Source organism: Hyaena hyaena, unplaced genomic scaffold (assembly GCF_003009895.1).
Source record: "Hyaena hyaena isolate Hyena2069 unplaced genomic scaffold, ASM300989v1 scaffold_0, whole genome shotgun sequence".
In the NCBI taxonomy this organism is placed as follows: Eukaryota; Metazoa; Chordata; class Mammalia; order Carnivora; family Hyaenidae; genus Hyaena; species Hyaena hyaena.
Window position 1 is genome coordinate 7,009,431 of NW_024080632.1, and position 14,718 is coordinate 7,024,148.

Below are 14,718 nucleotides of genomic sequence, written 5' to 3' on the forward strand. Positions count from 1 at the left end.
TTTCTAGGAGAGAGAGAGAGACAGCATGAGCAGGGGAGGGTCAGAGAGAGAGGGAGTCACAGACTGAAACAGGCTCCAGGCTCTGAGCTGGCAGTCAGCACAGAGCCCGACGCGGGGCTCAAACCCACGAACCGTGAGATCACGACCCAAGCGAAAGTCGGACGCTTAACCAACTAAGCCACCCAGGCGCCCCTGGAAGAGCCTCCTTTCATTGCAGCGTCCCCACGGTCGGGGTGGAATGGCTGTGCAACCTCTTCCTGGGGCCCCATGGTGATGGGGCACTTGCTGCCTCCGGATGCCAGAGCCTCCAGTCCCCTCCCAGTGCCCAGCACTGCCCTCCGCCCCTGGGGACGCCCACCAAACAAATGAGTGGATGAACGACACAGTTGTTGATTTAAAATAATTTTACTAAGGAGGGGCACTCAAATCCATTAGGCATCTGACTTGATTTCGGCTTGGGTCATGATCTCACAGTTCGCGGGAGTCAAGCCCCGAGTCGGGCTCTGCGCTGACACCCCGGAGCCTACTTGGGATTCTCTCTCTGCCCCGCCCCGCTGGCGCGCTCTCTCTCTCAACATAAATAAACACAAATTCTTTTACTAAGAACTATTTCCAAGTTACAGTTCATATTTGGAATAAAACAACAGATCTGTATCCAGCTGTGAGAGAGCCTAGCATTTATTAACTTACTTTAGTACATCAGACATGCCAGTTAAAGACCCCTCTGCCCAGGGCTGTTTGTCTGAAAGGCCCTACCCGTGGCCTCCCCTCCCGGGTCTCGTTCTGCCCTTCAGAGCCCTGCAGCACGTCTGTCCCACACTGGCCGGCCCATGGAGCACGCGTCTTCTCTGTGGTGCTCACTGTCACATGGGGACCCAGTGTCCCTGCTCCATTGGTACCAGCTGTCCTCTGGAGCCTGGCCTGGAAGTGCCAGGAAAGGCCCCGGGCAGTGCGAGCCAGTCCGAGGGGGTCGCTGTCCCGTAGGTGGAGGGCAGGAGAGCAGCGAGGGTGGGGAGTGGAGTGCGGGTGAGAGAGGAGACCCTCCCACACCTGGTGACACACTGGCTGTGAGGTTGGGGAGAAAGGCGATGGCAAAACTTTCTATCAGAGGCTGGAACTCCGGCCCTCCCCCTGTCCCAGTGGTCCCCGTGGGTTTCAGACCGCAGGGGGCAGTTTGCAGCATGGAGGGGGAGATGGCACCCAGGCTGGGGTGCTTTGGGGTGCCGCGGGGCGCCTGCTCCCGGGGAAACCCGCTGGTGTGAGTGAGGTGCGGGTGGCGAGGTGCGACCTGCACTGGGAGACGCTGTCCCCCCTGCCCCCCATCACAGTGGTGCGGTGTAAGTGGTGAGAGACAAAGTGGGGAAACTGAGGAGGGCCAGGCGCCTCCCCCCACGAGAAATGGGCTCAGGGAGCTCCCGGGAGGGAGGAAGAACTGAAGCCATCTGCTGAGACCCCCGCGCGAGAGAGGAAGGGCTGGGAAGGGCTGGGAAGGGCTCGGCCTCGGGGGCGGGGTCCACGTGGATGCCAGTGTCTCGCACCGGCCGGCCGGGAGAGGGGCGCTCCCATCTGCCGCTGTCTGTGCCGCCCGTCGCCGCCCACCCCGCGCAGCCCTGGCACTGGTTTCACCGAGGACCTGTTGCGGGCACAGGCTCCTGCCGTGGCGCGTGTAGATCGTGCAAGACAGGCGTGCGGGATCACAGCTGCCTGCCCGCGGCTGCTACCTGGGAGGCTCGTGAGTGCAGCTGGGAAGGTGGTTTGACCTTCTCGTGTCTCCGCCTAGGGCTTAGTCCTTTCCGAAATAGACACTGGGATCAGAGTCGGGGAGTGTCGGCAGTGGGTACAGAAGGACCCGAATGGCCAAGTGCAGGCAGGTGTCCTGCCTCCTGCCACACCCCTACTTAGGGATGGCACTGCTACTGTATGTTTCATCCTTGAGAGGCATGAAGCCTGCTGATTAGGAACTGGTCACCTAGCTTGGTATCCCGACCCTGCTTCCCACCTGCTGCTTGGCCTCGGGGAGGCACCTAGCCTTTCTGCACCCTCGTTTCCTCAAGTCCGAAGTAGAATAATAGTACCTCCTTTGTAGGATCGCTGTGAGAGGTAAACAGCTCAGTTGGTGTGAAGTACTTAGACATGCGTCAGTTATCTGTCGCTAAGAGAGCACAGACAGCCTTAGGATATTCTGTGCAACAGTCTGCAGCCTAGGCAGGGCCCGATGGAGGCGCTTAACGACTGTGCCACACGGTGTCACTTTGGGCACTTGTCTGGGGCTTGAGGATCTGGGTTTGAGATGGCTTGTTTGCCTGACTGGCATGTTGGTGCAGGCCGCTGGCTGGGGGGCTCGGCTGGGCTGTGGCAGGGGGGGGCTTGCTTCTTCTCCATGGGCCTCCCCACCGGCTGCACAGGCTTCCACACGGCACCGTGTTTGCGTGCCAGGAAGGAGCAAGGGGCCCAGAGGAGAACGGTGGGAGCATTTTTGTGACGTCGCCTCGGAGGTCATCAGCAGTTTGTCCTCCATCCTACGCTGGTCAGGGCGGTCACAAAGGCTCACCTGGTTTCAGGACGGACACAGAGGCGCCACCCGTTGGGGAAGTGGCCAGGTTCTAGAAGGGCACAGAGGATGAAAGAGCATGCTGTGGCTATATTTGGAAAATAAAATCTACCACTGCATGGGCTTTGGCGTGCAGTAAGCGTGAACAAATGTGTGTGCTAGCACTAGTTTAAAACAATTGGCAGCTGTACTTCCAGACTCTTCTTTCTTAGAGGGCGGTAGTATATAGCACAGTCGTTAAATGTTAGAGGGCGGTCGTGTATAGTGCAGTTAGATGCACCTGCTTTGGAGCCAGGCTGCCCAGGGTCAAATCCTGGCTCGGCCCCTCAGAGCTGTGTGACCTTGGGTGAGTTGCTTTACCTCCTCGCCCTGTATCACTTATGATCGTGAGATCGGGACTGTGAGAATTACATCGGCATGGAGCACAAAACAGAGCCTGCAAGTAGTGGTCACTCGTTATTCTTCTTAGATGCCACATTGGTGCAGTTCCTTCCAGAAAGATTCTCATACTTATATATCCTAGCAATGGAGATGATGCTCGATCAAGAGTAAGTGTGTGAACTGGAAGTCCCTTGCGTTTCCAGGAGCCTCAAAGTTGTGAGGGGAGAAAGGAAGTGTACTGTTAACAGGGTTCATGTACTATACATGAAGTGGCACACAATTGCCTGAAGGTAGACTGTGGTAAATTAAATGTGTACTATAAACCCTAAAGCGACCTCTGAGTAACAAAAGAAGGCACTGTAGCTAAGCCAACAAAGGAGATAAAACGGAATCATAATAAATATTCAGTGATCCAAAAGAAGGCAGGAAAAGAGAACAAAGAACAGATGGGAGAACTATAAAAAAATGGCAAGATGATATATTTAAACCTAACCATATCGATAGTTACACTAAATGTGAGTAATCTAAATTCTCCAATTAAAAGACAAGAGATTTTCAGATGGGGCAGTGGGCCATGGGGTGGGGAAGTGAGACCAAACTGTATGCTGCCTATGAGAAACACAGTTTAGGAGGGCCTGGCTGGCTCAGTCGGTTAAGCTTCCGACTTTGGCACAGGTCATGATCTCACATTTCGTGGGCTTGAGCCCCACATCAGTTCTGCGATGACAGCAAGAGCCTGCTTCAGATCCTCAGTTTTCCTCTCTCTCTCTCTGTCCCTCCCCTGCTGTCTCCTTCTCTCTCTCTCAAAAATAAATTAGAAATTAAAAACAGAAACACAGTTTAAATATAAATATAAAGATACTAATAGATTAAAAGAATGGAGAAAGCCACACTAATCATTAATCAAAAGCTGGAGTAAATATATTAATAATAAATAAAGACTTGTGTATATTTAGAGAGTATGTATGCATGTAGAACTCTCAAAATTCAAAAATAGGAAAATAACCCAATGAAGAAACAAGTAAAAGATTTGAACAGACTTCAGTGAAGATGTACACGAGGCCAACAGGCATATGGAAAGACACTCGATATGATTAGTCCTAATGCAAATCAAAAGCATTGAGCTTACAACCGTGCAATGCCATCACACAGGGTTTAAAATGGTCAAGAGTAAGAATGACTGAGCATGTCAGGTGTGGGTGAGGGTGTGGAGAAATAAGGATTCTCCTGCATTGCACGTGGGAGTGTAAAATGGTTCAGTCATTTTGGAAAATAGTATGGCAGTTTCTTAAAAAATTAAATATACAATCTAGCTATTTCCCCCCTAGGTATGTACCCGAAAGAAATGAAAGCGTGTGTCCCTACCAAGTCCTGTACAGGAATGTTCTTTGCCCCTTCAGTCATCAGTTTGAGTGTGCATTGTGGGCAACCAAATTCTTATTCTAGATGAAAATAAACCTTCCCAATTGGTGCCTTTGCTTACCATGCATCAGTTAACACACTTGAGTGTTTTGACAAACCCAGTTCAAACAGGCTTAAGTACAAAAGGATCTTTATGGGCTCAGATTTTGGAAATGCTAAGAGGTGGATAGCTTGATCCCAGGAATGCAACTAATGTTATCACTGTGACTCTTTTGTTCTCTCTTGGCTTCCTTTCTCAGGCAGGCTTTCCTCACCTGGTGGCAGCAAAGGCAGCCACAGAGGAAGAGCCCCTTCTTCCTAAGCAGTCCGAGGGAAAGACCCCAAGTTCAGCCCTCATTGGCTGGGCTTGGGACAGCACCCTGCCTGTACAAGTCCCCGTGCAGGGAGATGAGGCGCTTTTTAATGCACCTGACTGCCTGGGAGTCAGGGGTGGGGTCGGCCAGATACAATGAAAGGGTGGAGAGTAGGGAGAGGGTGTTCTCCAAAGGCAGGTAGGGGTGAGTGTTACTGGCAGCAGAGGTATGGGTGTCCGCAGGGAAAAGCAACAGAGGACACTGCACCGGGGAACAAATCCAATCGTTCTTAATTTTTAACGAAGTAGAACGTTTCTGTGCTTCCAAAAGTCAAAAGAGTAGAAAAAGATCACTCGCTTGAAGGGAGTGACCACTTCTGTGCTGCTCCCCACACCCCTTGTTAGTCACTGACTTCCATGAGTTCTAACATCCTTCCTGTTTTCTTTTCGTAAAGAGAGAGATCCGTATGTTTTCTTGCTTCCTCCCTTTTTTACACAAAAGGTAGCATACTATATGTGCTCCTTTGCACTTGCATTTAACAAGAGAATGAAAGACATTTGTCATTAGCCATGCTAATTCTCGCTATTAGTGCGTGGGATCAAGCGTTGACTTGTGGGTAATGGGATATATGAGTGAGCGTACAAGGCTTTTCTTCTGGTGACTGGTGTCTTTATCCTCATGTGCCTAGGTTGTAAGTGAATCACTCTCTTCTTCCCATACAGATGGAGGCAGCTATGCCGTCCATGACTCCCGGGCCCCCAGTCTAGGCTCAGGTGGGGAGAGTCCCCCATCGAGCCCCGCCGGACACAACTGGGAGATCAATTATCAAGAGGCAGCAATCTACCTCCAGGTGAGCAACTCTCATCGGGATCGGTTCTCGGTGCCTGTTGGCCGAGGAGGGTAGCCGGGGCCCTGCCACATGCCCGGAAACTCAGTTCTGGCTCTGGTTCCTGTCCCTGCTCTGCGTGCGAGCTTCTCGTCCTTCAGTGAGGAGAACCAGCCCGATCGTGCCCAGGCAGGGAGGGCGATGTGCGTGGGCTTTGTTGTGACGCCCAGTACATGGCCCTGCCTGCCCCCAAGGTTCCCTGCATCTGTCCACTTGGCCTTCCCTGCCCCGCTACCCATTCGCACGCACTGACAGCCAGTTCGCAGGGGGAGTTCTTTTATTTCTTTCCTGCTTAGTTTGCTGGTGCTTTCACATTTGCTATTTCTTGCTTGGTTCGTTTTTTTTGTTTTTTCTCTTTTTTTTTTTTCAATAAAAACAATACTTTCTTTATAGAAGTAATACCTGCTCACTGCAGTAAGTTTAGATACAAAGGGGATGTGGCAAAAAAAATTCACCTGAGTCACTGTCAACATGATTTAAGAATAAGGGGTGCCTGGGTGGCTCAGTCATTTAAGCTTCTGACGCTTGATTTTGGCTCAGGTCGTGATCTCACAGTTTGTGAGTTCGAGCCCTGTGTCAGGCTCTGTACTGTGTCAGCATGGAGATGCTTGGTATTCTCTCCCCTCTCTCTGCCCCATCCCACTCATGCTCTCTCTCTCTGAAAATAAATAAACTTAAAAATTTTTATTACAAAAAGATAATACATAGGTTTTATTGTTTTGTAAAGTAATTTTAAAGTCACGTGAGTCACGTGGTATGTACAGTTGTATAATCTGCTTTTTTTGTGTGTGTGTAACAGAAGCTTTTTTCTTATGTTATAATTCCTATAAATAAATTTTAATGACTTTATAATTATATCTGATAAATGGATCCTAATTTATGTAAACTGTCCTGAAAAGGCTGGATATTTTCCCATCTTTTTTATATTTCCCTTATTATATAGTATGCATTTCCCTATTATAAATTATAATCTGAGGACAATCTATGCATAGAGTTATTTCTGTCTCTTTTTCTCTTTACTATCCAGAATTATTTTATTAGAAAAGCCTCTAAGAAGTGGAATTACCAGATGGAAGGAATCAACATTTTTAGGGCCCTCGATGTATCGTTATCGAATATTCTCTGGGGGGGGGGTAAGGTACCGCCTCTTAAATGCCCGTCTTGCCGTCTATAGCATCAGTCACTATAATTTTGCCATCCTTGTCACCGTAAGATGTCAGTTTCTGTGTGCGTCCAGTAAGAGTTTAGGTGAGGAAATGGAAATTTTCTTAAAGTCATTTGAATAGTAATTTTCCCTGGTCTTTTTTCTTTGAAGCAGCTCTCACATAGCAAGTATGTGTTTTGTTACCTTTTTTTTTTTAAGATTTCATTACATATGGATAGTTATTTGATAGTCGCTCAGTTCCCTTTATGCCTCTCATGTTTTATGCAGCATCACATAAATTGTGTTCCTCAACAAATCTGTTTTGATTCAGGTTAAAGCAACAGAAATGTTTCAGGGACATTATGGCAAGCTCGGGCATGCCTGTCTCATCCGGCAGGGTCCCGCGGGGTCACCCGGCGCACTGTCACCTTAAGGTTGAATAGATACTAGATAAGGGCACAGGATGGGTCAAAACACAGAATTAGGGGGATTTGGGGGACTTGAGAAATCTGGGAATTCCTTTACCCCGTAGGCAGGGGAAATATCTGTCCCTGAGTGGGCACCTCATTCTCACAGCCCACCAAGGTGGTTTGGTCATTTCCCAATTACAGACACGCAAACAGTACTCAGAGGGGCCCAAGGAGGCCAAGGCCACCCAGCTAGTAAGTTCCAGAGCGTGGAGGTAAACCATGTCCAGCTCACCTCAAACAGTGCTCATTCTTCTATACGTTGTTGCTTCATTTCTTTACCTGGCCACATGCATCCACTTGAAAACAAGCCCTGTGGTTGTGGAAAAGGAGGCTACAGAATTGCAAATAGAGTATGATAATTTTTATATAACATTTACACACACACACACACACACAAGCACACACGGGCTCACGTGTGTATAGCAGCAAACACCTGTGCACAGATCCCCATTCCCGTCTGGGAAGTTATTCATCCAACTCACAAAGGTGATTATCTTTGGCTGATGGGATTCTTATTGCCTTATAATCCTGTGTATTATTTGAATTATGCTTACCGACAGCGCATCCTTTATTTTAAATAAAAATCAAAGCAGAGCTCAGACGGTTCTGAACAGTAGTTCATGGCTGTTTCTTGGGGTGGGTGGGGGGTTAGCTGGTGTCAGACGGTCCTTCTGTTTTTCCTGCTTTGCCGCTGAGCTGTGGGCATGGCCCCCGAAGCAGGCTGATGGTGCCTGGTTCGGGTAACTGGCCCCTTGCTCCTTTGAGGATTCCTGGTGCCTGTGGTTTGCTCTCTTCCCAAATTATACCTGTTAACTCACTCAGAAGCCACCGCTCTGTGGTCCTGGCGCCTCGGAGACAGTCCCCGCTGTCTGGGTGGGCGTCGGCCCCAGGGGGCAGAGAGGGAAGCCAGGAGTCAGGTACAACTGGCCTGCCTTCTCATTTCTCCTAATCTGGTACACGATCAACAGTGAGGAAAGCAGACCAGGGTTCTCCCTGGGGTTTGGATCAGAACCCAGAGAGGTGAGTAATATTTCACTCCGTCCTTGTTGGAGGAGACCTCATCTGCGCTCCTGGCAATTCCAAGTCCTGGAGGTAAAGCCTGAGCCGGCCCTTCTGCTTTTGGTGGTTCCTTCTAGCCAGACCTGGCTCTTTATTGGGAGATGTTACCCAAGAATTGCATTCTTTAGCAATCCAAGCCAGAAGCTTCCCGGGCCAACCTGTGCGTCCCTCGCCCCGCACCCCCCCCCTCCCAGCCCTGGCAGCGATGGTAAAAACCAGAGCCCTGCATGGATCACAGGGCTGCCAGGGAGGCTCGCTGGCCTGCCCTCTGTCCGCCTGCTGGGGTGTTTGTTCCGTTTGTCTGGCCTGCCCCTGTCCGGTCTAGTTTTTTAGTTTTTGGTAATGAGGCTAGTGATGTCTCTGGACTCAGGGAAGTGACTTGTTCAAAGCTGCCCTGCAAACCACAGCCCAAGTCAGAGCTCCCCTCCTCGCAGCTACTGGGAAGTCCCGGGACCAGGCTGGGGTCTCTTACAGACGCAGTTCATCCTACCTGACACTCAGTAAGCACTTCTTGTGTGTGCCAGGCACTGTGCTAGGCGAGCTCGGGACCCCATCCCCTGCCTTTCGTGCTTGCTGTCTGACACAGGCCTGGGGAGCTGATGCCGCCTCAGGGCGGCGCAGGAGTCCACTAGGCCAGCGCGCTTTCTGCGCATAGCATGCCCTCCGGGCCCAGAGCCACGTCTTCCTGCCTGGCGGCAGCTTCCGCAGAAATCACTGTGGAGCGTTAGTCTCCCCTCCCCGGAATAGGGGGTGTGAGGATGGAGAGGGTGGCCTCATCCCAGAGGAGCTGCAGAGTCGAAGGTCTGACTCCATTCCAAGACAGCCGGACAGCTTCCAGAAGGGCTCTGGGTCAGGGGCCCCGGGTGTCCGTTTGTGCTCCACCACTGCCCCCTCCAGGAGGTGAAGCCGGTGGGGAGCGTCTATGCAGAGCATCTGTGCTGGGAGTGAAGGAGGCAGCACTGCTGATGTTTGGGGCTGGGTAATTCTTCATCACGGGGGCCTCTGCTGTGCATCTTGGGATGTTTGGTGGCATCCCTGGCATTTGCGCACTAGTTACCAGCTGCACCCCAGGCATGATGAACAAACGTCTCCAGACCAAGATGGGGCGAGGGAGTGGGGGCAGGGCAGCATTGCCCCCCCCCCCCCAAGCACTAAAGGCGATGGTGCAGAACATTATTACCAAGTGACTTTGTCCTGTGCATTGGCTGCTGGATGGGTGCTGATGTGAGAGCTGGGGAGGTGGGGTGGCCCTTAGCCCTGTGCCCACCAATTACAGAGAGGCAGTGAAGACACCTCCCCGCAGCCACCAGAAGGCTGACCCTAACAGGGAGGGTGAGCAATGGCCTTAGGGTGTCATCTGCTTGTCACAAGCAGACCATTCCCAGGGCCCTGTCATCAGCAGGAGGCTAATCACAATCTGGTGATTGCCCGGCTCCATGAGCTCAGGGCCCACTGAATCTTCTGTGCCTCGATTTTCTCATCTGTCAAATGGGACAGTAAAAGCCCCCTGATCACAGGGACATGATCAGGAGTAAGGGAGTGTCCAGGGCTTGGGTAAGGGACTGAGCACGGTGCCTGGCCAGGTGGGCAGTCGGTCAAGGTCAGCCCCTGTCCCATTACTGTTGGAGCTCAGGAATCAGGACAAGGCCTGTTATTGTGCGGGAGCTAGGAAATGAGATGGAAATGGTCAAGAAAGTAAGAAAGGGAGTATATATATGTCATACATACACTATACTATGCTATACATAGTAAGAACATATATGTATAGTAAGGGTAGTCTCAGACTCCTTTCTTTCTCAATGTTAGTATCATTTATAATCATAATAGTAGGTAACAGCAGCAAAGAGCCGATTGTATGCCAGGCACCATCCTGAGCATCTTACAGGAGCCCTGTGAATAAGGACATGTGTTAGTCCACTGGCAGTTGAAGAAGGGGAAGAAACTTCCTCAGCGTTGTCTGGGGAGGCGCGGGGAAGCCAGGACTCAGCCGTATTTGCTTACCCTAGACCCCTAGCTGTTTACAATCTGCGGGCACTTCCAAGAGCAGGAATTTGGCCACTAAGGGGCTCCCACAGGCTGCCCCTGTTCTTGTTCTCTTGGGACTATTTATTCTTTATTCTTCCAGGTGGTTCTTAGGAAGAGGCAGGTCTCTTGAGCCCCATCCGCAGACTTGACAGGGGTGCAGTTTGGTAAAGATAATGTTTCTGCTGCCCCATCATCAGCTTCCATCTCTGGCCCTCCTTCCTCCCAGCCCCCGGCACCTCTTTGGTACCGCGTCCTCCAGAGGCCCGTTTGCCCACGCTGCCCTTATTTCTTCAGGAAGGCGAGAATAATGACAAGTTCTTCACCCACCCCAAGAACGCCAAAGCGCTGGCGGCCTACCTCTTCGCACACAACCACCTCTTCTACCTGATGGAGCTGTCCACGGCCCTGCTTCTGCTGCTGCTCTCTCTGTGTGAGGCCCCTGCTGTCCCTGCGCTCCGGCTCGGCATTTACGTGAGTGTCCGCGAGGCAAGCCTGGAATGGAACATTCTAGAAGGGCAGATACCCCGTGTAGACTTAAAACAGGGAGGCCTTGTGGAAGGATGGGTGGGGGGTCATAGAGGCCTCGGGAGCAGCATTGGATGGCCAGTCTTGCCTGGGGTCCCTGCTGGAGTGAATGCACAGCACCCAGGCTCTCTGTGATTGGGCTTACTGGAACATTCTGGGGAGGGGCACCATCTGATTGCCACCACACCTTGGTTCCAGGGGAGCGGTGCACCTGACTGTGGTCCCGCCCACCGGCTCCAGCCTCAGGGGAAAAGGGAGCCAGGTGTGACCGCCAGGAGGCCAGGGTTGGGGGGGGTGTTTGGCGGGGGCGGGGGGCTACATCTCCTCCTGCTGCTTGGTTGCAGGTGCATGCGACCCTGGAGCTGTTCGCCCTGATGGTGGTTGTATTTGAGCTCTGCATGAAGTTGCGGTGGCTGGGCCTCCACACCTTCATCCGACACAAGCGGACCATGGTCAAGGTGATGCATCCCTGTCCGATTGGCGTCTTCTCCCATGTCAGCTTCAAGCCTGTATCTTCAGTTCAATGCCCAGTCCCCCATGGGCTGAGCCCTGCACTCAGAACTGTAACCCGGGGACCCTGTCCTCACCACACCTTACGGAGCCGCACTCCGGATGTCGCGGTGATGCTAACAGGAGTCACCATGATTCAGCATCTGGTGTGGGCCGGGCATCAGCACGGCAGCCTTTGCAGGAGACGGGCTACCGTCCCTAGTTTACACCCTGCCAGCCGCACAGGAATGGGATCTCGATCCCACAGGCTTGGGATTCAAACCCAGGTCTGTCTGGTGGCCTCCGAGCCCACGCGGATCAGTAACCAGTGACGTACGCCTGTCTGTGCAGCGAGTGGGAATGTGTCAGGGAGCGCTTTGCCACTTGTCCAGGAGAATGTGCCCAGGGAATGGCAGGTCGCTGCAGACCTCGGGGCCCTTGCTGGTGGGAACGAGGAGAGCTGAAGGCAGAGGGTGGACAGACGTGGCCAGGCAGCGTGGCAGTTTTGCTCAGGGAAGACTACCCAGTGAGCTGCTGGGAGCACAGCTCCACTCCCCCTGGGGCCGTACATCCGTGATGGCCGCCAGAAGGCTTGTGTCCAGGGGCTGCTCAAGGCTGGGGGAGAGAGAGAGAGCTGGAGGGGAAGGGAGGGGCCTCTCGAGGCCAGAGGGGGCAGGATCTTGCAGGTGGGGGGCTGGGTTGGAGATGCTGATGGAGCTCTGTGCCCGTCTGCCCCCAGACCTCCGTGTTGGTGGTGCAGTTCATCGAGGCCATCGTGGTGCTGGTACGGCAGACATCCCATGTGCGTGTGACCCGGGCCCTGCGCTGCATCTTCCTCGTGGACTGTCGGTACTGCGGCGGCGTCCGGCGGTAAGGCCTGGGGCCCGGGACGGCCGCTATCCTGGCTCTCTCTAGGCCTGTGGGGCAGGACCCAGCGAGTCAAGTAGCGATAAGATCACTTCCGCACGCTGGGCGACTATAAGCCCGCTCACTTCCTTCAAAGTGGACCCACGCAGAGCGGAAGGCGCTATTCCGCTCCGAGTTTGGTTCCCTGGCTCCAGGTCTTGGGCTCCTTCCTGTCTCATTTGTGGCTTTATAGGGCTGCCTCCTCTCTGGTACATTATTTGCCCAAACAGAGCAGTGGCGGTGGCTCAAAGCCAGCAACTGCACAAAGTCTGAGTGACCCAGCAGGCGGACACCCTCACCGAGCCCCGGGGGCTGGACTCAAACCTGCCCACTAGTCTGGAGTTAAGCTTAGTTCTAAAGAGTCCGTCTGGAAGATCTCTTGGCTGGGGTACTGAGAGAGAGCGGGCCGGCGGTTCTACAGGCCCTGCTCAAAGCTGGAAGCAGGGGCCCCAGGACTAGGTGGCCCTGGAATGTCTTGGTGCATCCACTCCTGGAAGCTGTGTGCCCAAGGCCGTGCACTTGGCCGTCTGCTGTTCCCCCATTACTCACCAGGGCCCTTGCCTGCCTGCTTGGGCTCCACACGCAGGAGGAAGGGCCGTGGGTGCTGCACCTGCCCAAGTTCTTGGCCGTCACCACTGGGCGGAAGTCCTCCAGGAAAACGCTAAGTGTGATGTCACAAACCAGGGTGCGGCGGGCGGTAGTTGTGTGAATCAGGAAGCCCGGTCCCCATCTCACCTGTGGAGCCCCAGACAGCACTCCCGGGGGCCCTGCTCCCCCTCCCCCTAGCCTCACCCCTCCTGCCCTGCTGTCTCCCCAGCAACCTGCGACAGATCTTCCAGTCCCTGCCGCCCTTCATGGACATTCTCCTGCTGCTGCTCTTTTTCATGGTCATCTTCGCCATCCTTGGTGAGTCCCCTGCGCCCCCGGGCCCCGCCAGCTCCTCAGAGCAAGTTCATGGTGGAAGAAGAATTTACTTGGACAGTTGGGAGAAGTCAGGAACTTTTACAACTGGTTAAACGCCCACGGACTTCAGCTTAGGATGTGAAGTTTTAGGAGTAAAATGGAAGCCGCCTCTCTGTCTTTTCACGATCTCAATTCCCTTTCCCCTGGGAGGTACCCCCTGACCTAAACATGCCACTGTCACGCGTATCTTAATAGCTGTACTTGGTATTTCCTTAAACAAGTAAGCGGTCTTGCTTTGCATATGAAAACATTTTATGGAGCACCTGGGTGGCTCGGTCGGTTAAGTGTCCGACTTTGGCTCAGGTCATGATCTTCCGGTTCTTGAGTTCGAGGCCCGTGTCGGGCTCTGTGCTGGCAGCTCAGAGCCTGGAGCCTGCTTCAGATCCTATGTCTCCCTCTCTCTGCCCCTTCCCTAACTTCCCCCTCCCCCACCAATAAATAAACATTAAAAAAAATTTTTAAAAATAAACATTTTACAGTAATGGTTACGTAATGTGTGTGGCCCCCTTTGCAAGTTGCTCTTAGGTGAAGGTTCTTCCATTGGTGGGTGTTGTCACCGTGACATGTCACACTGCAGTGAACGCCCACGTGTCTCCTGGTGCACATATATGAGAGTTTTTTTCAGGGCCTATGCCTAGGACGTTAGCATCCACACACTTCAGCAAGATCACGGCCTTTCTCGCCCTGAAGAGGCCTTGCCTTTTCAGATCAGGCTGAGTATTGATGTGATGGCCACACCCAAACATAGGACGGAGGTAGTAGAGATCGTGGAACACGGCTAGGAAGCCCGAGGTCCCTTCTCTAGTCCTGGGTGAAGACCGTGGAACCAGAGAGCCCTGTCTCTAAGGCCAGCACTGCAGGCCCTTATGACTGCTGTACCCTGAGCCACCGGCTGCCACTTTACCTCCGACCCTCCACCCTACCACCCCTCTCTGTGGAACTTGCTTGTGCTCCAAGGGGCTAATTACCTGGAGGGCAGAACTTTGCCCTTTTCCCACTTGGGATCAAGGACTCAGGGCAATAGCCCATTCAAGAAGGAAGGGAACTGAGGGTGTTCGCACCCCAGGACCCTGGGCTAGAGGAGAACAAGGGGATCTCTGTGGAGTTGTTACTTGGCCGTCACGTTCCCAAAACCAAAATTGCAACCCAGCAGTCTGGACCCCAAATCCTGCCTGTGGATGAGTTTCATTTGGTCTGAAAACGTTGAGCCAGCATTTAAAAATGTGATTTATTGCATGAAAATCTAGATTTCCAGCCTTGAAAAAAATGTTTTAATTGTTGTTGTTTTTTTTAATTAAAAAAATGGAGGCATAATTGACATACAACATCGTATTAGTTTTAGGTGCACAACAGAACGATTGAACATTTGTGGGTATTGTGAAACAGTCACCATAGTAAATCTAGTTACCATCTGTCACCCCACACAGTTACAATTTTTTTTTACTTATGATGGGAACTTCTTTTTTATTTAAAAAAATTGTTTTAAATGTTGATTTATTTCATTAAAAAAATTTTTTTAAATTGCTTTTTTATTTCTGAGAGAGAGAGAGAGCATGAGCGGGAGGGGGGTGGGTGTCAGAGAGAGGGAGATACAGAATCCGAAA

At 52.3% G+C, this 14,718-nt stretch overlaps 1 protein-coding gene and 1 long non-coding RNA gene across 2 annotated transcripts in view; one reads left to right on the plus strand and one right to left on the minus strand.

The window, feature by feature from the left end:
- Window positions 1-14,718, plus strand: part of TPCN1 (two pore segment channel 1) — a 66,879-nt gene that overhangs the window by 24,180 nt on the left and 27,981 nt on the right. The window contains exons 3-7 of the mRNA XM_039236287.1: window positions 5,370-5,497; window positions 10,526-10,702; window positions 11,101-11,214; window positions 11,985-12,115; window positions 12,969-13,057. Of these exons, the coding sequence (XP_039092218.1) occupies window positions 5,370-5,497; window positions 10,526-10,702; window positions 11,101-11,214; window positions 11,985-12,115; window positions 12,969-13,057 (639 nt within the window). The remainder of the gene's footprint in view (window positions 1-5,369; window positions 5,498-10,525; window positions 10,703-11,100; window positions 11,215-11,984; window positions 12,116-12,968; window positions 13,058-14,718) is intronic.
- LOC120234749 lies at window positions 2,178-12,762 on the minus strand. The gene is made up of 3 exons (XR_005529197.1): window positions 12,701-12,762; window positions 7,380-7,457; window positions 2,178-2,603 (listed from the first exon to the last, which is right to left on the minus strand). It is a non-coding gene; the product is annotated as an uncharacterized LOC120234749 (long non-coding RNA).